This window comes from Mchenga conophoros, linkage group LG17 (assembly GCF_057382185.1).
Source record: "Mchenga conophoros isolate Kocher_MC1m ecotype Shallow Benthic linkage group LG17, M_conophoros_male_GT1.1, whole genome shotgun sequence".
Taxonomy (NCBI): Eukaryota; Metazoa; Chordata; class Actinopteri; order Cichliformes; family Cichlidae; genus Mchenga; species Mchenga conophoros.
In genome coordinates, this window is record NC_140542.1 from 37,541,203 (window position 1) to 37,565,177 (window position 23,975).

General features: G+C 41.1%; 3 protein-coding genes across 7 annotated transcripts; 1 reads left to right on the forward strand and 2 right to left on the reverse strand.

Moving 5' to 3' along the window:
- Positions 1–16: 16 nt before the first annotated feature.
- dnai7 (dynein axonemal intermediate chain 7) lies at positions 17–12,425 on the reverse strand. Of its 3 annotated transcripts, none has more exons than XM_085251477.1 (16): positions 12,366–12,425; positions 10,325–10,342; positions 10,053–10,131; positions 8,957–9,045; positions 8,742–8,846; positions 8,517–8,654; positions 8,145–8,279; positions 7,937–8,040; positions 6,232–6,420; positions 6,049–6,155; positions 4,085–4,245; positions 3,845–4,004; positions 3,558–3,772; positions 3,305–3,463; positions 2,404–2,517; positions 17–346 (listed from the first exon to the last, which is right to left on the reverse strand). In XM_085251477.1, exons 1-16 carry the CDS (start codon positions 12,408–12,410, stop codon positions 71–73), a joined length of 2,094 nt encoding a protein of 697 aa, XP_085107603.1. In that variant the 5' UTR covers positions 12,411–12,425; the 3' UTR covers positions 17–70. The 3 variants fall into 3 exon arrangements, with proteins under 3 accessions (XP_085107603.1, XP_085107605.1, XP_085107606.1); XM_085251479.1 differs by having other exon boundaries at positions 10,053–10,207; positions 12,366–12,385; XM_085251480.1 differs by lacking the exon at positions 17–346 and adding an exon at positions 659–837.
- On the forward strand, positions 10,570–13,655 carry lyrm5a (LYR motif containing 5a). 3 transcript variants are annotated; one of them, XM_085251484.1, is made up of 4 exons: positions 10,571–11,220; positions 12,442–12,494; positions 12,700–12,755; positions 12,843–13,655. In XM_085251484.1, the coding sequence occupies exons 3-4, from the start codon at positions 12,711–12,713 to the stop codon at positions 13,053–13,055; spliced, it is 258 nt and encodes an 85-aa protein (XP_085107610.1). In that variant the 5' UTR covers positions 10,571–11,220; positions 12,442–12,494; positions 12,700–12,710; the 3' UTR covers positions 13,056–13,655. The 3 variants fall into 3 exon arrangements, with proteins under 3 accessions (XP_085107611.1, XP_085107610.1, XP_085107612.1); XM_085251485.1 differs by lacking the exon at positions 12,442–12,494 and having other exon boundaries at positions 10,570–11,220; XM_085251486.1 differs by lacking the exons at positions 10,571–11,220; positions 12,442–12,494 and adding an exon at positions 12,511–12,598.
- Positions 13,656–14,810: 1,155 nt separating this feature from the next.
- Positions 14,811–21,258, reverse strand: LOC146555878 (sodium-coupled monocarboxylate transporter 1-like). The gene is made up of 17 exons (XM_085251481.1): positions 20,974–21,258; positions 20,492–20,611; positions 20,252–20,317; positions 20,090–20,141; positions 19,930–19,997; positions 19,063–19,101; positions 18,520–18,635; positions 18,298–18,438; positions 17,843–17,972; positions 17,662–17,750; positions 17,426–17,535; positions 16,898–16,965; positions 16,666–16,752; positions 15,630–15,844; positions 15,407–15,504; positions 15,241–15,329; positions 14,811–15,158 (listed from the first exon to the last, which is right to left on the reverse strand). The coding sequence occupies exons 1-17, from the start codon at positions 21,196–21,198 to the stop codon at positions 15,054–15,056; spliced, it is 1,818 nt and encodes a 605-aa protein (XP_085107607.1). The 5' UTR covers positions 21,199–21,258; the 3' UTR covers positions 14,811–15,053.
- Between the last annotated feature and the right edge of the window lie 2,717 nt (positions 21,259–23,975).

Consider the following 23,975-nt stretch of genomic DNA (forward strand, 5'->3'; position numbering starts at 1 on the left):
GTGTACAATTCAAATTCAGCTCTCTCGTTGTTGTATTTAGTCGTGCATTTTTAAGTTTATTTCACTGGGATTATGAATACATCAGGGGCCTTGTGGCACAAAGCAGGCTCTGCACTGTGTCGACAAACAAATGATGGGAATTTCTGGTCCGAGCGACGCCATCAGGACTCATGGTGTCCTGAAGCAAGTGGATGAAGGTGGAGTGAAACTCGCTGCCAGGATAATGATCTGGAGAAAAAGCTTCACTTGTTTCTGTGATCGCCAGCTTTCGACTCCTCTGAGCTCCCAGAAGGTACAGACTCCATGAGTCCTTGGGCACGGGGGAGGGATTGTGGTGCTCACACACCTGGCAAAGAGAGTTTTGCAAGTTGATGTAACATTAAAGCATATTAAATGTTAGCCAATTTCATCTCTGTTCTGTCTGCTCAACTATGGTCAGTAACCTTTTGGTGAGAATCAGGTAGTCACAAGTTAATATCACTTTTGCTTCTTGGTTTCGTGTTCTATAAAAAGCCTACTGTTTTACCTTTTTCATAGCTCTGGCTGCGTAAAGGTTGATGTTAAGAGAACCCAGGTGGTAGTCTGCTTTAATCTAGAGCTGCACTAGAGAGAATGGTAATTGGAGACTGCAGCCAAACCACAATTGTTGCAACTGTGTGCCGTGTCCTTGACTTTGAAATGGCTGCTTCAGAGACCGGGCCCAGGTCTGAGACCACATGCGGGGGGAGGGTGAATTGACAATTACATAAAATCGGGTTTTCAATAATACCACAATTACCTGTGATAGCTCTCAAATCTACTGCTGTCTGCATCAGACATGTGATTCTATAGCAGAGCCTGGGGCAGAAAACAGAAAGCAATTCAGATAAACAAGACCGGGCCGAAGGAGACTCAATATGTTTGTTTGCCGTCTGTGTTAATGTGCTGTTACTCTGCTACATGTGTAAATGCATGCATCTGTCTGAGCTTCTCTGCAGTGTGTGAAACTGAATTGGTGTTATGCAACAGAGCTGCTGTCACACATCCTGCAGTTAGAAACTGAAGGCATCGCTCAACAAATGTTACGCACACAATTTGTGGTGCAGCTGGTAAGACCAACTAGACTTCTCAATTAAAAGGTAAACTCTAACCTGACCTTCATTCGCTTCATGATTCTGTAAAACGTGTTCACTTATTTATCAATTCTCAAATTGAACGTCTGCTGTTGGTCTTAGTACATGGAAGAAGATGCCTCCTCCTCTACATGGAGTTTTAAAGTTAAAAAAAAGAAAAAAGAAAAATAATGGTAATGAGATACAGATAACATTCACCTCACTTTACTTTACGTACCATAAAGTGGTACAGCTGGCCAAGTAGCACTAAGTAGACACAGGATTTAATTCTGGTAATTTAAAATATTTGAATTGCGTTTGCCAGTTTCTCGAGTAGAGAGGATAACGCTGTTCATACTGCATATTAAACTAACACAGTCCCCAAACAGCTGCATTTTGACAGAGATGTTATGTAAATGCATCTATTAAGGAAGTAAAAGAAAACCTTAAAATTTCCTGTCTTTGCACACTGCTGAGAAAACATTTCTAAAGAGATGTTTCAAATCTCTAAAACCCTGAATACTGAAACCTGCTCTGCCCATTATAATAAAAATGATAGGTTGCCAAAACAAGACACATCCTTGTATGCATCATTTGTCCAACATCTCCCCCGCCTCCCTCCGATGCTTCTTTGAGTTCTGCTGTTTAATTAAATCCCAGTGTTACTGCACAGCAGGAATACACGAGGCTCAGCTCTAAACACTCAGAGGACTGAGTAAAGAATGACAGGACGGAGCCAAAGTTATGTCTCGCTCTCCACTTTGAGCCAATCGGGTGTATTAATTATGCAATCGTTCTGAAAACATGTCCACCTCCCATTCTAAATAACTAAACACGTTTTTTAGTTTTAAAATTCAGCACAGTTTATGCAAAATTTTCTGGCACAAACTTTAGTAATTCACGTTTTCTTGGTTCATTAATTGATCAGGTAGCAGAGTCGTGCTAATTGGTACAGACTGACTCCAGTTGATTACAGCATGTTTGCATTTGTAAAGTGGATGGCGATTAATCGCAAACCTTCACCAATCTCTTTGAGAGGGATTGCAGTCGGTCCGAATCAGGCAGAGACAGGTTACCTCCCACCTGGCAACATGCTGAATCTCCTTGCAACCAAAAGTGGTCCCCACAACTTCTTGCGGTCATTCCCAGGTAGCAAAAATATTTTCAGCACAATCACTCACCAGCCACAGTTTTTTCTCCTGCTCGCACAGAGGTAGCCGTTCTATTTTTACTCTAGTGTGACTGAGGCCTTAAGTAGATAATGGAGTAAAATACTACATTGCATAAAGTGTATCTATGTGTGAGAGAGTACCTGCATGACCAGATGCTCAGCTCCACATTTAGCATTCCACTTGCTCCACGAGAATGCACAGGCAGAGGAAAAGAGGGCCATCTGTTCGTAGGCAGCGTGCTGTGTGAGTGGGTCCTGAAGAGGACAGAAACCCCACAGATCATTTCGAAATTCTTAATACTGCAAAAACACAATAATTAAATTGTTGTTTAAAACTACATATCAGGACCGCTTCAGGCAGCCCTGTGTATGCAGAAAAACGTATTTATCTTATGATTTCATGGGACACTTACATGCACTGTGTAATACAAACTTTGGTTCAAACCTTTTAACGTAATGCTACCATCAGGTGAAAATCTCACCAACCAAGTCACACGCTAACTGACATTTCCGTCTGTAGTCATTTATATTTGGTGTAGGGCTGTCAATGCTAACGCTAACGCAGTCATCGCAAATAACGCTATTTACTTTTTTTTTTTTTTTAGCGCAATCAACCCATCTGGAGCGCAGAATGACTCAAAATCCCTGAAATGTCTCTGTCAATGCATTTTGGGCAGTTTGTCCATTCTGCGCTCCAGATGGGTTGATTGCGTTAAAAATTTTAATCGTCATGACGCATTAACGCCTTAATGTTGACAGCCCTAATTGGTGACATGAAAAGCACTTATTCACTTCTTCAGTCAGATGAATGAAAAGATGCACAACAACTGGGGGTAGTCTGAGCTGCTTAAATAGTGGGTACCATGTGAAATATCAGCCGAACCTTGTTTTTCAATCTCCTCATTTAAAGGGGCGTTCAAGTCCATTTTTCCATTCTGAAACCCATTTGACTTCATAAAATGCATTTCAATCTTTGAAGGATTCTTATTAAGCTTCTCATATTAGCATCTCAAATTTAGCATCTTGGTTTTGTGTTGCAGACCTTGGCAGTGCTGCTGACGTATTTGTGCGCGTATTCATTCACAAAGATGTTGACCCCAGCGTCGACCATGGCCTTCTGCAGGTCCGAGCCACTCATCCACTTTCCGATGAGGTGAGAGAGCCCCCCCTCTTGCTCTGATTGCAGCATACATTTATTATCCTATCAGTGACACAGATGCACAAATTGTAACAGTTAAGCCACATCTCCTGTTTATTTCCTGCGTCTTGCGTCCACAGTGCTCCTGCCGTCTTACCTGAATAGTGATGCTGATGTTTATGAACGCCCCGTTGACAGTGTAGAGAGCAGAGTCCTGGCCCAGTGGCCGGAGCTCCCAGCTCTGAAAAGGAAGGTTGGCGTAGGTTTTCTGCATCAGCGCAAACGCTTGGAAGGAGTCCATCTTGAAAGAGATTTTGGCCTCAGACTCATCATAGGAGATGTCGGTGATACCATCCATCCTCCACTGCTTACCTTTGGGAGTAGACAGTTTCAATATCTTTGACTTTGTGGGGTCTTTCAGATGTATTTCAGAGTGTGGTATACCTGCAGCATCCCAGCGAGCCACTTGTGGAGCTTCCAAGAAGACAACAGAGTCGGGCAGTGTCACAGACACCCCAATAAGAGGACAGGGGAGAGCCTCGTGGCCATCCAAACCAGACTTCTCAGCCTGATAAGAGAAGACCTGCATACCTGTCCTCAACACCTACAAACAAAAACAGGCATGCACTTTGAGTACAAGTGAGGTTTGATCTCATGCTAGCTGGAAGACCCTTATCTCTTCACCTGCACAAATTTCCAGCCATGGGCATATTGAATTTGAGGTGGGAGGTGAAACGCATCATAGTAGAATACTCCACCCAGAGGTGTGTACTCCATCAAGTCTACCACCTGGGCAACAGGGTTGATCACTGTGTGCTCCTCCGGGGGACCAATCGGATCCCTGACTGGTGAACAGACAGACAGAACTGTCATTAAGGCTTTTAGAAGAACCGCTGGTTAATTTGTCTGTGGAAATAAACACATTCTTTCTAAGCTAAGTTTACAATAATCATTGACATAGAGTTAGTTGTGACATAGTGTGATATGTATTTTTAAAACGAGTTTAGTTTATGTGCTTGCTTTTTACAGTGGGGCAAAAAAGTATTTAGTCAGCCACCGATTGTGCAAGTTCCCCCACCTAAAATGATGACAGAGGTCAGTAATTTGCACCAGAGGTACACTTCAACTGTGAGAGACAGAATGTGAAAAAAAAAAATCCATGAATCCACATGGTAGGATTTGTAAAGAATTTATTCGTAAATTAGGGTGGAAAATAAGTATTTGGTCAATAACAAAAATACAACTCAATACTTTGTAACATAACCTTTGTTGGCAATAACAGAGGTCAAACGTTTACTATAGGTCTTTACCAGGTTTGCACACACAGTAGCTGGTATTTTGGCCCATTCCTCCATGCAGATCTTCTCGAGAGCAGTGATGTTTTGGGGCTGTCGCCGAGCAACACGGACTTTCAACTCCCGCCACAGATTTTCTATGGGGTTGAGGTCTGGAGACTGGCTAGGCCACTCCAGGACTTTCAAATGCTTCTTACGGAGCCACTCCTTTGTTGCCCAGGCGGTGTGTTTTGGATCATTGTCATGTTGGAAGACCCAGCCTCGTTTCATCTTCAAAGTTCTCACTGATGGAAGGAGGTTTTGGCTCAAAATCTCACGATACATGGCCCCATTCATTCTGTCCTTAACACGGATCAGTCGTCCTGTCCCCTTGGCAGAAAAACAGCCCCATAGCATGATGTTTCCACCCCCATGCTTCACAGTAGGTATGGTGTTCTTGGGATGCAACTCAGTATTCTTCGTCCTCCAAACACGAGTTGAGTTTATACCAAAAAGTTCTACTTTGGTTTCATCTGACCACATGACATTCTCCCAATCCTCTGCTGTATCATCCATGTGCTCTCTGGCAAACTTCAGACGGGCCTGGACATGCACTGGCTTCAGCAGCGGAACACGTCTGGCACTGCGGGATTTGATTCCCTGCCGTTGTAGTGTGTTACTGATGGTGACCTTTGTTACTTTGGTCCCAGCTCTCTGCAGGTCATTCACCAGGTCCCCCCGTGTGGTTCCGGGATCTTTGCTCACCGTTCTCATGATCATTTTGACCCCACGGGATGAGATCTTGCGTGGAGCCCCAGATCGAGGGAGATTATCAGTGGTCTTGTATGTCTTCCATTTTCTGATGATTGCTCCCACAGTTGATTTTTTCACACCAAGCTGCTTGCCTATTGTAGATTCACTCTTCCCAGTCTGGTGCAGGTCTACAATACTTTTCCTGGTGTCCTTCGAAAGCTCTTTGGTCTTGGCCATGGCGGAGTTTGGAGTCTGACTGTTTGAGGCTGTGGACAGGTGTCTTTTATACAGATGAGTTCAAACAGGTGCCATTCATACAGGTAACAAGTGGGGGACAGAAAAGCTTCTTACAGAAGACGTTACAGGTCTGTGAGAGCCAGAGATTTTCCATGTTTGAGGTGACCAAATACTTATTTTCCACCCTAATTTACGAATAAATTCTTTACAAATCCTACCATGTGAATTCATGGATTTTTTTTCTTTCACATTCTGTCTCTCACAGTTGAAGTGTACCTCTGGTGCAAATTACTGACCTCTGTCATCATTTTAAGTGGGGGAACTTGCACAATCGGTGGCTGACTAAATACTTTTTTGCCCCACTGTATTTAAAGACCATCTTACCATCAAGTGCCTCCATCAGTGTTTGGACGTGGCTCACTTGGCTCTCTTCAGGCTCTGGACTGCTCCTCCTTGACCACAGACTGGCTGCACTCTGTGAGATGTGCATTCTATAGGAAGGAAAAGAACCCAGTAAATGAAGGAACCCACAACAGAAGCTTTCATCTTACCTCCCTCTCGCCTAACCTTTGGGTGGACTGCATCGCCGGGTAGACCCTGTTGCTGAGTGTGTGTGTTCTCAGATGAGTCATCCTGGCTAATGAAGATAGGTGGTCATACTGGGTGTGGAGGATGCGCACAGCAATGTCACTCACAGCCAGCTGCTTGGGAAGCTCAAAGCTGAGGCCTGCCTCACTGAAGCTGACACTCTTAAACCTGGATGGACCAGGTAGAAACACAAAGAGGAATAAAACATCAGCCTGTGTACCTACAGGCAACATTTTTACAAGTCTGTGTTTAGGTACTGTCCACAAATTTCATCTTCATCATAAGGCACAGCTACAAATGATTGACTTTCTTTAACGTTGGAATGATGTTCATTTCTAGCACCATATTTCTATTTTTGGATGGGCAGCATCAGAAGGAAAATGTGGGAGCCAGCGACATTTGGCAGATCATGGTGGTGGTCCCCCTGTTCAAAAGGGGTTTCAGGAGTTCGTGGACAATTAGCCCATTGCTGCTGGATGAGATGATGAGGCGTTTCTGGCATGTCCTACTAGGATACCCTGGGCTGACCTAGAACATGCTGAAAAGATGTCTTTAGTGTCTCTCTGCTGGCTTGGAAATGCCTCAGTGTCCCCCCAGATGAACTGGAGGAGTTGGCAAGGGTCTGGCTGTCTCTGTTTAATTCAATTCAATTCAATTCAATTCAATTCAATTCAATTTTATTTATATAGCGCCAAATCACAACAAAAGTCGCCTCAAGGCGCTTCATAGATACAGAGAAAAACCCAACAATCATATGACCCCCTATGAGCAAGCACTTTGGCGACAGTGGGAAGGAAAAACTCCCTTTTAACAGGAAGAAACCTCCGGCAGAACCAGGCTCAGGGAGGGGCGGCCATCTGCTGCGACCGGTTGGGGTGAGAGAAGGAAGACAGGATAAAGACATGCTGTGGAAGAGAGACAGAGGTTAATAACAGATATGATTCAATGCAGAGAGGTCTATTAATACATAGTGAGTGAGAAAGGTGACTGGAAAGGAAAAACTCAATGCATCATGGGAATCCCCCGGCAGCCTACATCTATTGCAGCATAACAAAGGGAGGATTCAGGGTCACCTGGTCCAGCCCTAACTATATGCTTTAGAAAAAAGGAAAGTTTTAAGCCTAATCTTAAAAGTAGAGATAGTGTCTGTCTCCCGAATCCAAACTGGAAGCTGGTTCCACAGAAGAGGGGCCTGAAAACTGAAGGCTCTCCCTCCCATTCTACTTTTAAATACTCTAGGAACAACAAGTAGGCCTGCAGAGCGAGAGCGGAGCGCTCTAATAGGGTGATATGGTACTACAAGGTCATTAAGATAAGATGGGGCCTGATTATTTAAGACCTTGTATGTGAGGAGCAGGATTTAGACTGCTGCCCCTGCAACCCAAACCTAGATAAGCAGCAGAAGATGGGTGGACAGACGGACAGTTGGTCTGTCTGTCTAACCGCTGTCTGGCTTCCTTCCCGCTCACTTAAACCAACTTTCTTCTGAATGGCTGCTAAAGAGAGGGTTGAGCTTCTGTGCTCACTCCTAGAACTGAAGAGTCTGAAGTGTGAGCGTTGACTCAAAGAGATTCCTTACACATACACTGATTTCACCATGTGAAACTTTAATATGAGCATCCACCACTGTAACAGTGGATATATAACAGAATGAAATTCTAAGATGATAGCTTTATGAACAAACCTTGGAATCTTATTGAGGTTGGCCCAGAGACATAGTGTAATGTTGTCATCTTTGATCACAGTCTGCATGTTGCCTGTCTCAGTGCTGACGTTTTCACTGGCACTCTGAAACCATGGACACGCAGGGTTTTGGACTTATTGCTATATTGTTACTATAAATCAAACTGCATCCTGATGTGTTATCATAGGAATAATCAGGTATCTTGTACCTTAAGGATCTCTTCAGTAGCAAGGTGGTGTTTTGAGTGAATTAGCTCCTGCAAATTTATGAGAACCTTCTGGTACTTCTGGCCCTCCTGGGGATCTGTAACATCTTTGAGGAAATCTTCCAACTCATCTACCAGCTGTAAGAACAGATTTGTTATGTTAGAACACACAGCAGATAACTCACTTGAAGACAAGGCTTTAGTTACCTCTATTTTTAATAGCTCGAGCTACTTTTGTCCTGTGCTTAATTTTTCATCCTGATTATTATCACTTAATTATTGCCAGTTAACATAAAGAAAATTGTTGCTGGTTATTATCTGATAATAGGGAAATAAAATAACCTTACTGTCATTGATCAACAAACACATACAGACCTGCAGAGCAAGATTACACTGCTGGAGCACAAGCGTGATGTTGACCTCAGGGTCATCTCTCCATAAACTCATGTATGTATTCATCTCTTTCTGTACTGCTGGGTCTGGTGCACCGTCGCAACGCATGTATCGCTCCCACTGGACACAAAGCATACACTGCCAGAAATCCATCAGGGAAAAAGAAAATGTCCATATCTACTGGACAGAATGCTTGTGGATCCACACCTTGGCTGTCTCCACAGCTTCAGTTTTCCATTTGGTTACTGCAGTATGATTCTCCTCCAGTAGATGGTGCAGTTCCTTCAACTCGGCCTCTCTGCGCTCTAGGTCCTGTCAGAGAAAGACATCCAAGCACACAAAGCATTCCCAAGTACTCTTCTGTGTATGTACATTTCTTCTTTTATGCTTCATTTAGGGTTAATATTAAACTGGGCTCTTACCTTTAGCTCAAGCCTTTCCACTTCCTTCTGCTTTCTCTCTCTTTCCACTCTCTCCTGTTCTTCTCTTTCTGCCCTGATCCGGGCTTCCTCTACAATGTACATGTTACAGATACAGTGCTAACAGAGAACACATCCACCAACAAGCGCCTATCTCTCCTACTCATAAACAGCTACATAGAGCAGTAGATCAGTTGGGATCCCTCACTTCCTGATACCCTGAACAGTTTCTTCTCCAGATTGACAACACTAATGGAGGTGCAACCGTTGCTCCCCTTCAACTAGAGGAGCAGCATCAGCCCCTGATCCTGCAGCTCCACTAAGTGACTTGTTCTCTGAAGAGAACTAACACTAACAAAGCTGCAAAACCGGAAAAGGTGTCAGGGAGGACATGTGCTGACCAGCTGGCTGGGGTCTTTTTGGACATTTTCAATCTGTCTCTGCAACTTTATACTATCCCTGTCTGCCTTAGGTCCTCCATCATTGTGCCTGTGCCAAAAAAAAAATCAGCTGTGGCCTGCCTAAATGATTACTGCCTAGTCGCACTGACCCCAGTCATCATGAAGTTCTTTGAGAGGATCCTCCAAAGACACATTAAGCAGCTAACAGACCTCAATTCAGTATAAGCTGGCAGACTGCAAAGGAAGGCCAGCCATATTGCTGCTGACCCCACTCACCCGGGACACGAACTGTTCATACCTTTGCCATCTAGGAAATGGTATAGATACATAAAGACCACTACCACCCGGCTGAGGGACAGCTATTTTTCCAAGAGCTGTGAAAGCCATCCGTCCACCTGCCCTTCCCCATGGACCACCTGCACGAACACTCACATCCAGTCACTTTACTCTAAAGACTGCTAAAGGCTTCTGCATTTATCTTTAAGTAAATCTTATTTATCTTTTCTACATTTTCTTTATTACCGAGAGCACCATTGCAATTTTTGTTACGTTCTAGCAACATAATGACAATGAACAAATCTTGAGAGAAGCTCAAAAAGTGTAACAGATTCATTTTTTTAAAAGTCAATTTCCCTTTAAAGTCTCAGTGCCAGAAACGCCACCTACACTGGAGGTTTAAATTAAGAGAGACTGCTCACCTTCCTCTCGAAGTCTCCTCTCCTCCTCCTCTTGCTGCCGCTTTGTCCTCTGAGCCTTGGACACCTTACCGGCCTTCTTCTGTGGCATCAGAGCATTGCAAGTGTAGTTTAACAGTGACAGTTCAGTGTGTACCTACTAGCAAATGGATATATTGCTGAAGAGAACGAAGCAGCGAGAAAGAGAGTAAGGAAGCTTCCTGTGTGTATCTTGAGCTGAGTTCTGTGTCTAATTGTCAAAGACAGACGATATACTGACTGCCTGTTGCTCATACCTGTTGTTTCTTGGGAAGCTTTCATTCACAGGAAAAAAAGACAGAGAGAAAGTTACAGAATGTCATGTTTCACAACAGAAATTCAAGAAACTATGTATCTATCTATATCTATATACACTATAGATAGATATAGAGAGGTGGGGAGTAACTAAATACAAATATTTTGTTACAGTACTTGTTAGGTATTTTAGTACCATGGTAGCATTTACTGGATATTGTTTTATAGTGACATTATGCAGGAAAACTCTGTCATTCAATAAGGCCCCTTTGTTTTAGTTATTTTTCTCTTTGACCCAAGAATTGATGTGTGAGAATCACAGGCTGGTACAAGGTTGAAATACCACAGAGATCACTCCCTCAGCTACATTAGTTTCTTAATCTTTTAGGAGACGCCTGTTGAGGCCAAATGGTTTGTTTCAGATTTCACTAATGTAAGAACTCTTCGTTTTGTGCCTTGAAAATATGTCGCTGAGATAATCACAATTGTAGCTGAACTAATAAACTACACAAAGGATGCTTCTTCACCCATGGGCAGGAAGACACTGCCTTATCTTGGTCTGTACTGGTTTAAACTGATAATCTGCTGTCTCATGAATTTTACCCTCTATATAAACTGTTGTACTTGTGAATAAAGTTGAGTCACTTTGGGAAGACAATCTAAAGCAGTCTCTGTTTTCTTGTTCTCCCAAGCTGCTCCCGAGCTCGTACTAACACGCTGAATGGCATGCTTGAATATTACTTGAGAATATATTTGACTGTGTTACAGACTAAGGGACATTCTCTGCTGATAGGTGAAGGTACATTCTCTGCTGATAGACGTCCACGCCTCGGAGGAAGCCGATCCACGGATTAGGCCCTGGAAACCGTTTCCTTCAGTACTTATGTAGAAAATCCAGGTACTTTACTTAATTATTTATTTTTCTGACACCCTTTTACTTTTACTGCCTACATTTCCAGAAGTAGTGCAGGTGACCTTTTGTGTTAGTGGAACTTCATAATCTAGCTAGCGCTAAGTGGCAGGTAATTTCAAATTCAACATTTCTATCAGCTAAAACACAGACTGTTTATTTACGGTTTTATTTCACAGGGAGAGAAAAGACTGTGAAATAACTTCACACTTAAGCTGATGATGTTTAGATTAATTCACTGAACTTTATACTGTCTACTGTAAAGACAATCTAATGAGTAGAGGAGTGGTGTCCGTGTCAGTGTAGAGGATGGACATCACCCAGGACATCTTGTGAAAACTGCTGACATCTTGCTAAATTCAGTTGTGTAAATTCACAAAGAGCAGCAGGTCAGCTGACCACAGCATGTACACAAATAAAATCTACTGAATCTCACATTAGACATTATTATGAGGTGTAATTCTTTTCCCTTTGCTGAGCCACTCCACAGATCTTAGTGTCCCCCACCTGCTGAATCTCACTTTAAAATCAAGAGTTAATGTTTAAATGTGGAGGCAACAGAAAACCGCTTCTTTTTTTCTTTTTTTAAATATTCCTTTCCACTGCATTGGGTCCTATATAACACATTCAAACTGGGCATATTCACTGGGATTATAATTTATGTTATTGTATTAATTTAGATTATTGTATTTATGTTATCATGTACTAATAGTATAATGATATTATATTATATTAATATAGCAGGAGGTTCAGTTTCCTTGTTAGAATTGTCCTACAAAGAGCTACTTTCTTTCTTGGAGTACATTTCAGAGCCTGTACTTTTCCTCTTTTGAGTAAAACAGTTGCTTCAGTGCTTCAACTATTGGTGGAGCATTTTTTTAACCCAGGTATCTGTACTACTTAGTTGTTCTACTTAAGTAAAGAACGTCTGTACTTTTGCCACCTCTGTATATAAAGAGAGAGAGAGAGAGAGAAAGTGTCGAAGTTAAGAACTACGAAACTGTATTTCGTACAGTAAACTAATAGGTTACTACGTAATTGCGCTAACTGGTAGCCTGTAATCACATAGACCTTTAAAAATAATATTTAAGTTGGTCTATTATAAGGAAATAATAGAGGGGAAAAACCCTCACCATGTTCGTCCGCGCGTCTGGGTAACCGTGGCAACCTATACGCATGCGTACTTGCTATGTTTTTTATTTGCGACAGAACGAAACGACGTGCGACAACGTGCACTACGGAGTTGTCCCTTGCATTCATAGGTAAGGACGCAAGGAAAAGACATTTTTCTCTTCATTGGCGTACATAATATAACACGTGTAAATGTCAATTTGTTGCGCTTGGCATAAATGCGGTGCTCTACATGGTAATTCGTAAGCTAGCTGCTAAGCTAAACTTAATTTTGTGTAATGGTTTCTGTGTGCTCTCTCTCCTGACCTTCCCTTTCTCCTCTTCTCGTTCCAAAAGTGTGAAAGGCCATGTCCAACCCTTTAAAAACTGAAGTTATCAGGCTGTACAAAAATGTAAGTAAACTGGTGTTAAGAGAAACAACGCTGGGTGGTGTGCAATGCTGCAGAGCTTTAAAAATGTGTCTCTCCTCTCCAAACAAGCTCCTGTATCTCGGCCGTGAATACCCTCAGGGAGCAGCGTACTTCAAACAGCGCCTGAAGTCAGCATTCATGAAGCATAAAGACGTTACCGACCCGGAGAAGATCAAACAGCTGGTGGCCCGGGGGGATCATGTCATTAAGGAGCTAGAAGCTCTGTATTTCCTCCGAAAATATCGGGCCATGAAAAAAAGATACTATGAACCCGAAAAATAATGGCACACGCTGATAGCTCCAAGTGGTTTTCCTGGATTACAGTGTGGTAATCGGTTATTTCGGATTCACAAACACCTTTTAACAAAACAAAGAACAGAATTTACATCAGCTGCTCCTTTATTAAACTCGACTAAGGTTGCCTCTGAAAGGGAAATAAAATCCTCATCTCTGGGTGTTGCAAAGCGATCATCACTGTCATTGATATTTTGTACCTAAGGCCACTCTTTCAATTTCATATACTGTTTGTAAGCCTAGAATATGTTTTATGCATTCTTTGTCCCATTGTCACATTTTAGTGTATTTAAAACAAATGCTTCACCAGATGAGTTACCCAGTGTTTACACCAAGGTGTCCAAATTGTAACATTGATCATTTGTACAAGAGGTTGTGTACTTTTTTTTTTTTTAAAGCAGCTGTCTTTAATGTAATACGTGAGTTTTAGAATGTATTTCAGTGTATATATTTGTAAATACATGCTCACATTTTTTGAGAAATAAGTGTACATGGGAATGGATTCATGTGCTGTTACACAAAAGGCAAACATAAATGTTACAGATTTCTTAGAGTGGTGTCTCGTGTCATAATAAACCACAAACACAGCTTAGTGTTACTTATTCCTGCTATTGCAATCAACCTAAACCTTGCAGATCTAGTGTCAGTCTGCATGGATTCTGAAAAAGGAAGTTTTCATGAGACTGAAATCCTATGACACAGTACTTGGCATGATTCAATGGGTTGTAGACCCACCTTTAGCACCAATAGCTTGAAATAATGTTTTCTTGAGGACTTATTCAGTCTCTCACATTCCTGTGGAGGAATCTTGGCTCCTTCTCTTTTCAGTGTTGCTTCGGTTTATTGAGGTTTGCAGGTATTTGTTCATGCAGCGCTCTGCTAAGATCCTGCTGCAGTGTTTTAATTGAGCTGATGTCTAGACCTTGACTGGACCATTGCAACACCTGTCTCTTCTTTTTAGGCCATTCTGTTATAGATTAGCTGGTGTTATTTCATGATCCAATTTGGTCCAAGCTTTAACTGCCGGGCACACAGAAGGTTTCATATCTTACTCTAAAATGCTTTGGTATACAGAGGAGTTCATTGTGACTCTGAATGCAAGGTGCCCGGGTCCTGTAGCTGGAAAACGAGCCCAAATCATGACCACTGGGCTTGACAATTGTCATGAGGTGGTTGTGTTGAAGTGCTATGTTTCACTTTTTGCAAAATGCGGAGCTGCTGTGTTTCTGAAGGACAATGGTCACGTCGTCTTGTGACATTTGAGTTAATAAACCGAAGCTAAAAAAACTTTATGACTCATAATAAATAGCATCAAAACTACCTTGAATGTATTCATTGCCTGTTTGTGTGGATTGTATCCTGTGGATGTTTCAGACAAGTCTGCGTTGCCCTCCTGGTCAGAGAAATTCAAACATTCCAGAAAGAGAGGAACACTTATGTTTGAACTATTTCGACTATTCCTTCCACAGCATGTCTTTTATCCTGTCTTCCTTCTCTCACCCCAACCGGTCGCAGCAGATGGCCCCGCCCCTCCCTGAGCCTGGTTCTGCTGGAGGTTTCTTCCTGTTAAAAGGGAGTTTTTCCTTCCCACTGTTGCCAAAGCGCTTGCTCATAGGGGGTCATATGACTGTTGGGTTTTTCTCTGTATGTATTATTGTAGGGTCTACCTTACAATATAAAGCACCTTGAGGTGACTGTTGCTGTGATTTGGCGCTGTATAAATAAAATTGAATTGAATTGAAATGTTTATCATGTGGCTTTTTATTAATAACGTGTTAATCTAAACAATACAGACAGAAATCATCATTGTACACAAGTAGATATTTGAGAGAAGTGCTTTCTACTTTTTGCTGAATCACTGGAAAAATAAAAGCACGATTGTCTCGCTGACAACTCAGTTCCTTTGGTCTCATTTCTTATGAAGTAAGGTGATTACAATCCTGGATTTGAGCATTGCAGCAGCTCTGTCTTCAGCTGTATCGGTCGTTAAAAAGATGAGACACGGATATCGTTGTCAATTTTCCCATGTGCAGGTTTATTGATTCCATCCTCCTTGTTTGGCAGACCAACATTGTCTGTTCCTCCCATGACCTAAGGAAGGAAAAGTACAAGGCAGAATTGAGCACCTGTCTTCAGTCTGTTGCTTTTGATACCTTTGCTCTTCAGCACGTACCCCATCTTTGACACGTTTGAACAGGTGATAAGAAAGAGTGTCTTCTTTCATTAGCATAAGTCTTGGGTCCACCGTCTCCCTCAATCCCCCTGAAATGATAAGTGGAAGAAACAATAAGAAAATGATATCACAGTTCCAATGGCAAAATCTTTTCTTTTTTTCTTACCTGTCAAGAGACTGATGATTATTCCAACAATAATAGCTGTTAAACCTCCAATGACACAGAAGTAAAGGTAGGATGGAGAGTGCCACTGAACCGCATGTCTGGTGGTGAGAGAAATTAGTTTTTTCTCATATGCCCTTTATTTATATTATAGGAAAGCTCGGTCATCCCATCTCACCAGGCAATATTATATTAATTGATCTAACACAGACTGAACCACACTTACATGTCATCAGTATTCTGTCCTGGGGTTGTGGTAAAAAGACTTGGTTCTGTTGGCAGTGGGGTAGTCCAATTGAGACTGCCACCAGAAGTAAATTTACAACCCTCAGTGCTCAGCGAGAGAGGTCGGGTCATCTCAGGAGGAGAAGGGGATATCAATTCTCCAATGGTCACAGACACAGCTACAGCCAAACCTGCCACGAGGCCCCATAGGCCTCCCTGTGGACAAATATAAGGAGCTTCATGAAATATATATTACATAGACCAACAGTCAAAAATGTTTGTCAGAGTCAAGTGTCACTCAACGCTCAGGCTCATTTTTCAATATTATTTTCAGTTTGACAGCAGAACTATGTAAGCGAAAACGGATGATTTCTGAGTTCATTTATACAGTTCCAAATCACAACAAAAACTTGGTTGGAGGCACTTTATATTGTAAGGTAAAGGCCCTACAATCCAGAGAGATGGATTATAACTAGATGATGAATAATAACTAATGATTTGTTACAAAGTGGTGTGTAACCACAGAGAGTGGAGGTGGAAATGCTCAACCAGCAAGCCCCCATCAACGCCGCGCAACCAAGAGACGGCTCAGCACCTGATCCAATCTTAACAATAAGCTCAAAAAGCTCAATCTCAACAAATTATAAAATCCTGCGAGTTGGTTCCACTGAACAGGGTCAATTGATGGGGTTTTACAGCTATGCAGTAAAAACAAACAAACAAAAATAAATAAATAAAAAAATATAAAGATTATAGTTGGTTTTTAAAGGTATTTGGTAATTGTTTTTTTTTTTCATGCCGTTAACATTTTTTAAACATTGAACATTAATAAGGGTGGCTTTTTATACTGTAAATACCGTATAAGAAAAAAATGCTCCCTGCACTATGTTATACGATGACAGGTTGATGCAATACAGTTGAAACAATGATACAAATGTCGATTCTTTCATGCTACCAAGGGCTGATTTTGGCCAGATTTTGAGATCCCTGGAGGTAGAAATTTTCAAATGAAAATACCAAAATGAGAATGGACTTACTTTGGAGTTGACAAATGGACAGAGGACACCCAAACTGAACAGACCGAGTAAAGGACCCCCAGTGACCCCACCAATGATGGACACTGCCTGTTTGAAGAGACCTGCAGCTCAAAAAACACTTTAAAAATGGTTGAATTTACTGAGGTGAGGTGCTTTCTAATAAACAACAACAACGTTCCTGAATGTGTTTGCCTGAAAACACTGACAGCTCTGCATTAACAGATCCCTCTACCTGCATCATATGTCCCATGAGTGATGCCAGTCCAGCCATAGCAACGCAGACAATTCCAAAAAACACACCTGCAAAAACATCACATCACAAAATGACATTTTTATCGACTACCAGCCACATCCACAAAACAGAGATTAGTTTAATCTAACATAACATGCAGCTTACACTGGGGCAAAAAAAAGCATTTAGTCAGCCACCAATTTTGCAAGTTCTCCCACTTAAAAACATGAGAGGACTGTAATTTTCATCATAGATTTTTAAAGAATTTATTTGCAAATTATGGTGGAAAATAAGTATTTGGTCAACAACAAAAGTTCATCTCAATACTTTGTTATATACCATTTGTTGGCAATGACAGAGGTCAAACGTTTTCTGTAAATCTTCACAAGGTTTTCTCATTTTGTCTCTCATAGTTGAGATATACCTATGATGAAAATTACAGGCCTCTCTTGCACAATTGGTGGCTGACTAAATACTCTTTTGCCCCACTGTATATCATAAACAAACAACAGGAAACTTGTTATTTACTCAGCCCTTTGGAGATCAAGAGAAGCTTTTTCTCAGATAGTTTAATGCGTGGTTTGATCAGGTCCTCCGTGGTCACTGCAGCCATTGCGTTGATTGAAGTAGAAACTGTGCTGAACATGAAGAAATGAACCATGTTTACTCTGGACTAATGGACATAACTGACACTTCAAATGTGGCACAGCTTTAACTGTTACATGCAACATGAATAAAAATATATCAAATTATGTTGTATGAACCTCAGAGAGGCACTATATACTGCAGCAAAAAATAGTCCTGGAAGCCCTTGGTGATCTGCCAAGATATCCATCACCAAATAAGGCAACAGCTGTAAAGGAAAAAAAGATTTTTATTTTAAGATCATAAAATAACTTGAATAAAAACAAACATCCTGTGGTTTCTTTGTTTATGTGTATGGACCTGATCAGGTGATGAAACTTGTCCAGCTTTCCATGGGTCACAGTTCTTATAGAACGAATAAAGACACAGCCCTGAAATCACTGACGATGTCAGGGTGCAAACTAGGCCTAACACGTTGATGAAGAGAGCTCTGAAAAAACACAACACGAAAAAGTGACGTATGCAAACAAAAATCAGTGTAGCATAGCAAACGAGATTATATTTCTTATCACTGTATGCTGATGATGTCATCATTTATCATAGCTATCTTTTCCGAGTTTATGATAAGAACGTGTCATTTGCCAGCAAACCCCACCAATGTAGTGTCTTTGGCTGAATCAGAATTTACATAGATGTGGAAATAGACGTGTCATATATCGTTGTTTATTGGTGTTTTTTTTAAATTATTATTATTTTAATTATTAGTTTTGCAAGCTAAACAGGAAGGAAGGAATACATTCCTTTGAATCACTCACAATCTGGCATGTTTAATGCTCTTGCAGGAGTTGTATCTCTGAACTTGAGGTTGGTAGGTCCCATAAACTGCACTCCAACCAAATGTCCCTCCGATGACTAGTGTCCAAAAAGTGTGTCTTCTCAGAGGGTTTATGTCAAAGCTGGGATTACAAAATGAAAGCATGATTTTAGTATAACACACACACACACACACACACACACACACACACACACATACTCACTCCACAAAGTTAATTCTTCCTCCTTCTTGGGCATCTGACAAGATAGTGGAGATTCCTCCTTTTAAGATCACACTTTTGATTATAACAGACATGTAGCCTGCAAACATTATTCCAATCTGGAAGAAAAATCAGAGATTTGTTTGGTTGGCAGATCTGTATTCTGTAACTATGTTGACAGATTTTGGTCCCAGTTATCAAATTCTTGCTAATTTACATGAATACTGCAAAGAATCAAGACATGACTCAAACGTGGTTGTGGTGTCGATAAAATTAGACTGAAACCTGATTGCAATTTAATTCAGTTTTACTTACATAGAATATGGAATATATTTATATGGTTCCAAATCATAACAAAAGGACATTATATTGTAAGATAAAGACCCTACAATCCAGAGAAAACGCCAGCAATCAAATGGCAGTGTGAACAAAAAATTTCCTTTAAACAGGAAGAAACGTGAACGTCAGGAAGGGGCAGCCATCTACCACAACTATTTGGAGGCATTTGTGTATTTTTTTTTCGTTTTATTTGATCCAGAACCCTACCTGAACAACATCTGTCCACACCACAGCTTTCAGGCCACCCTGTAACAAACGCCACAAAACAAGAAAAATCTCTGTCAAAAAGGTTAGGAAGCTGTATTAATGAACAGAATGCATAACGTGGAAATATGTGACCGTATTCTGTAGTAGAACATTTTCAGAAAGCACAAGTGATGGGAATAACGGCGTTACAAGTAACGACGTTACTTTTTTCAGTAACAAGTACATTAATAAGGGGGGGACAGGACAATGGACAGGCGAAGGAAAAGTGCCAGAGATTACTAACAACTAATGCATCCACAGGCAGCTGTATACCTCTGTTTAATCTGCAGTGGAGCAAAGTGAAAATTTGTCCTGTCTGAAGAGTCACATTTTTTGTGGAGACTGTTGAAAAGCTGAAGTCCTAGATTACCCATGAATGAGAAAACACTGTGCTCCGTAAACTACAACAACTGGTTTCTAAGCTTTCAAATGTTTGCAGACTTTTAGAAAAAAAAAACCAGGTGACGCAACACATTATGCAATCACGGTTTCAACTTTTGACCCTTAGTGATTGCAGGTGAAAACATCAAATTTTAAAAATGGGCACATATTTTTCATGAAACAAAACAAATCATTTGAATTAAATCATCCAAATGAAAAAGTCAAGAAATCAGAGGTGATGTTAAATGAGAGATATTTTGTTTTAAAGGGTAAATGGGAAGGGGACCTCGTGAATTTTAGGAAAATGTAAATATTCTCATTTAATCTCTGCTGAATGTGAAAGTGGGGGTCTCTTAAGGTTCCTGGCTTAGTGATGCTCGATGAGGTTCGACTGACAATGTGATGCACTGCAGTGTGTGTGTCGTATGTAATAAATGTTTTACTAACCAGTGCACAATACAAAGTACAAACAGTGGCTGTCGAAATAATCCCACCCCACAGGTTCATACCAGTCACTGCAAAAAGAAGGGAAATTCATTAACAGGGGAAACACTCTTGTTCAAGATCCCTTCACGAACTTAACTGCTGTGAACTGGAGCTGACATACCTTGGTTCAAAGCCAGAGCTGGAGCATAAATTACAAGTCCAGTGTAGAGCAACTGTGGCAAAGAGTTAGAAAGTCACAGCAACAACATGTCTCTGCTGATACCAACGTAGTTTTATGTGCAGAAGTCAAAGCACTACAAAGATTGAACCACTGGCTTCTTACTGCGTTAAAAAAGAAGATCACCATTCCCAGGAGACGAGTGGCTCTGCTGAAACGCAGCTCCAGATACTTGGCAGAGACCAGACAGAGAAAAGACGCATATTGATACTGATACATGAAACTCCTAGTTCCCCTCACTCCCTCCAATTCAAAGCTAGTACTTTGTACACTTACTGACAGGTGTAGCCCAGCCAACAGTTTAAAATATAGCAAAAATAATGTTGAAAACAAAACCACAGTTACCTCATATGTGCTGTTGATGGCCAGTCTGTAGAAAACTGGGAGAAAGACCTCGGATGTGTACACCACTGCTATTACATAGGAAATACTTAAATAGCCAAATATGGCTCCGTAGCGATACACCTACAGACAGGTTGAAAAAGATTTATGGAAACACAAAATAGCAAAACAGCTGGTTGGCTGGTGAAACTTTGCCGGAGATCATTTGAAACGCTGATGCTGCTGATACTGAACGAGCTTTGGAGCAACATATGAACAGTGCTGAACTCTGGTGAGTAACACGAAAACTTTAAATTCGTTATTTGATTTGTTTGAAATTGAAAGCGGTGCACTCAAAGTAATGCTCGGTTAGCTGACTCCAGCCGTCTTCTAATGCACAGAAATCACAGTTTTACGCATTTTATAAAATTCTAATTTAAACTCTGAATAAATGTTTGTGCGCTGAGGAAGCTGAGTGCAGATCCAGGACAGTCCCGACACGTTACCTCGGCTGGGTTGGAGAGCACAGTGACGGATGACATGTAGCTGGCAGTGAGGGACATGGAGACAGCCAGGGCATTGAGTTTTCGGCCCCCAGTTAAAAAGTCCCTGGAGGTTCCTTGTTTCCTGCTTCTCCAGGCGTAATAAAAACCAACAGCAGCAGACAGGAGCAGAACGACAGCAAACACCACATAGTCTGCTGCCACGAGCAAGTGAGCATCCCCGGACATTTTATCAGTCGGAGCAAAACTGAAATAAAGCTAAAGCGTTTATCAGGCAGTGCTTTGTAGATCACTGGGAAGGCGGTGTCATCACCTCCAGGTAGTCTATTGAACTGTAAGATAAATTATTCCAGACGGTGCGCGCACGTGTCCTTTCAGGTTAACTTGACACTCAAAGTTAATGAAAAAAGTTTAGAAGTTAGAGTTAGAACAGAAACACATAAAACCCTCTGTGATATTTGAAGGTTTGATAATCAGTTATTGCATTTAAGACACACTGCTATGGCCTCCTAAGCGCCTTTATTACACTTGTTTAACCCTCCTCTCGTGTTAGGGTCGGCACCGACCCATTTTAAATTTCAAATGCATAAAAAAATCACATACATTTGTTTATTGTATCAAGGCTTTTTGACTTTGTCAGGAACCTCTATTTCTACAAAATAAAATAAAAAAAATTATTTTCACTAAATTATAAAATGCCCTAGTTGAAATTATGACCTTTGTGTTGTTAGGGTCGGTTTCGACCCAGGTATAATATTATGAGTATAAAGCAATAATTAAAGCCAAAACTGAAATCATAAGTGCACTGTCAGCTAAAACACTTACAGCAAGCGCCTCTCCTAATCATATGAGCTTTAGGGGATTCTTATTTTGCATGTTTTTTGCAGTATACCTGCACAAAAACAAAACAAAATAAACACGGGCATGTGAGGTGAATTCACTATTTGAGTGGCCATTTGACTTCCAGAGTGCACATTTACAATTTGCAGCATACAAAAAATGAGAAGAAGATTCACAGTGAGCTAAGTTCTGGATCATATTTTTGGTGAAAATGAAGGAGAGGACACAGAGCAGCATAGCGATTCAGATGGGCAGGTTTCTAAGGAGGAAGACAATGTGGACTATCATCCAGAAGACACAGACACATCTGATCAGAGGTGGAGGTCGCTGGTGCTGAAGCTACTCCTGCTGAAAGATTCAAGTCCAAAAATGGTAAGATCTTTTGGAGCTCAGTACCTCATGATGTACATGGCAGGGCAGCTGCTGCAAATGTCATCAAAATTACCCCTGGAATCACAAGGTTTGCTCTGACCAAAGTCAGTGACATCAAGAGATGTTTTGAGATATTTATGCCATTGTCACTAGAAAGAATCATCATTACTATGATAAACCTTGAAGGAAAAAAAGTCCATGGCGACATGATGAGGAATACCTGGATGCTTTCATTGTTCTTGCTGGAGTGTACAGATGCTGCAATGAGGCCACTGATCGTCTATGGGATGCATCGACAGGCAGAAACATTTTCTGGGCAACGATGTCACTTCACACATTTGATATCATTTTGATTCAAGAGTCCTCAGATTTGACAACAGAGAGACCAGACCGAGGTCTGACAAACTTGCTCCCATCAGGGATGTCTGGGAGAGATGGGTGCAGCTTCTTCCACTGATGTTCATCCCAGGGCCAGTGACAGTGGATGAATGTCTTGTCCACTTTTTGAGGAAAATGCCCCTTCCGGCAATATATACCCAGTAAGCAAGGGAAAAACGGCAGAAAAATCTGGGAAGCCTGTGATGCAAAAACCAACTATGCCTGGAATGTACAGATTTTCACAGTCAAAGCTGCGAGTGGCACCCCTGAGAAGAAACAATGAAAATGTGTGGTCCTCCATATGACCACTGGACTGCAGGATCACAATATCAGCTGTGATATTTTATTTTATTTTATTTTTTACCAGATATGACCTCGGACAAGAACTTCACAAAGGAAACTGAGGTGAAGCTGTATCATTGGGAAGTGATAAAAAGCCCACAATTACCCACGGCTATAACCAAAACAAAGGAGGAGAGGACTTTTTCTTTTTTTCAGTTTATATTAAAGGTCTACTGCTGAAAAAAAAAACTTTTTTTGTCTTTTCTTGATGTAAATGTCTATGGGTCGAAATTGACCCGTAACACCATAGATGTCATTTTAGTTATTAATCTTAAAATGAAAAAAATCAATAAAACAGATTTATTTAAGAGATGTGTCCTATACCCCTCAGTAATACTCAGGTAACACAGAAACCTTTTATTTATTAATATGATTCTCTTGAGGTTAATTTTACAATTTTTTTTTAATTGAAATCGAGGGGTATAGTGACAAAAAAAGACCCAGAGGCCCACACCAAAAGTATTAAAACCAACATTTTCATGAATAAGGAAGCCTAACAAGGTAACCAAGAGATGAGAAACAAATTGGATGATAACTTATTGTTTTTAGTATATTTTATAGCTGATTTAATTCACGGGTCAAAACCGACCCGCTAACATAAGAGATGATAACAGAAAGCTAACACGAGAGGAAGGTTAAGACTCTGCCCCACGTGATATCTTTAGGAAAAGTGAGCAGCATAAACTTTGGACTTTTAACTGTATTTCAATAAGTTTCACAGTTTTCCCAGAGCAAGTCTTGTTAACTTGGGGAGATGTTTCCCAAGTGACTCAACATTTAAGTTGGCTCAATGTTTTGAATGTGGCCTCAACCATGATAGGAGTGCTGCAGACAAATTATCTGATCATACATATGTAATGAAATCAAGGCAGGAGGAAAAAGTCACAGACATATTGTGGAGTTGCAACCCGTTCTCACTACCAGGTCAGCCATAGAAACACACAACACTCCGATACCGCAACCTGCAACAACATCGTGTAACAACTGACATTTTAATCGTGAAGATTTATTAACTAATTCAGCTTTAGCCTCAGTCACATACCAGTGCTCAAAGGACAGAGTTCATCATGTAC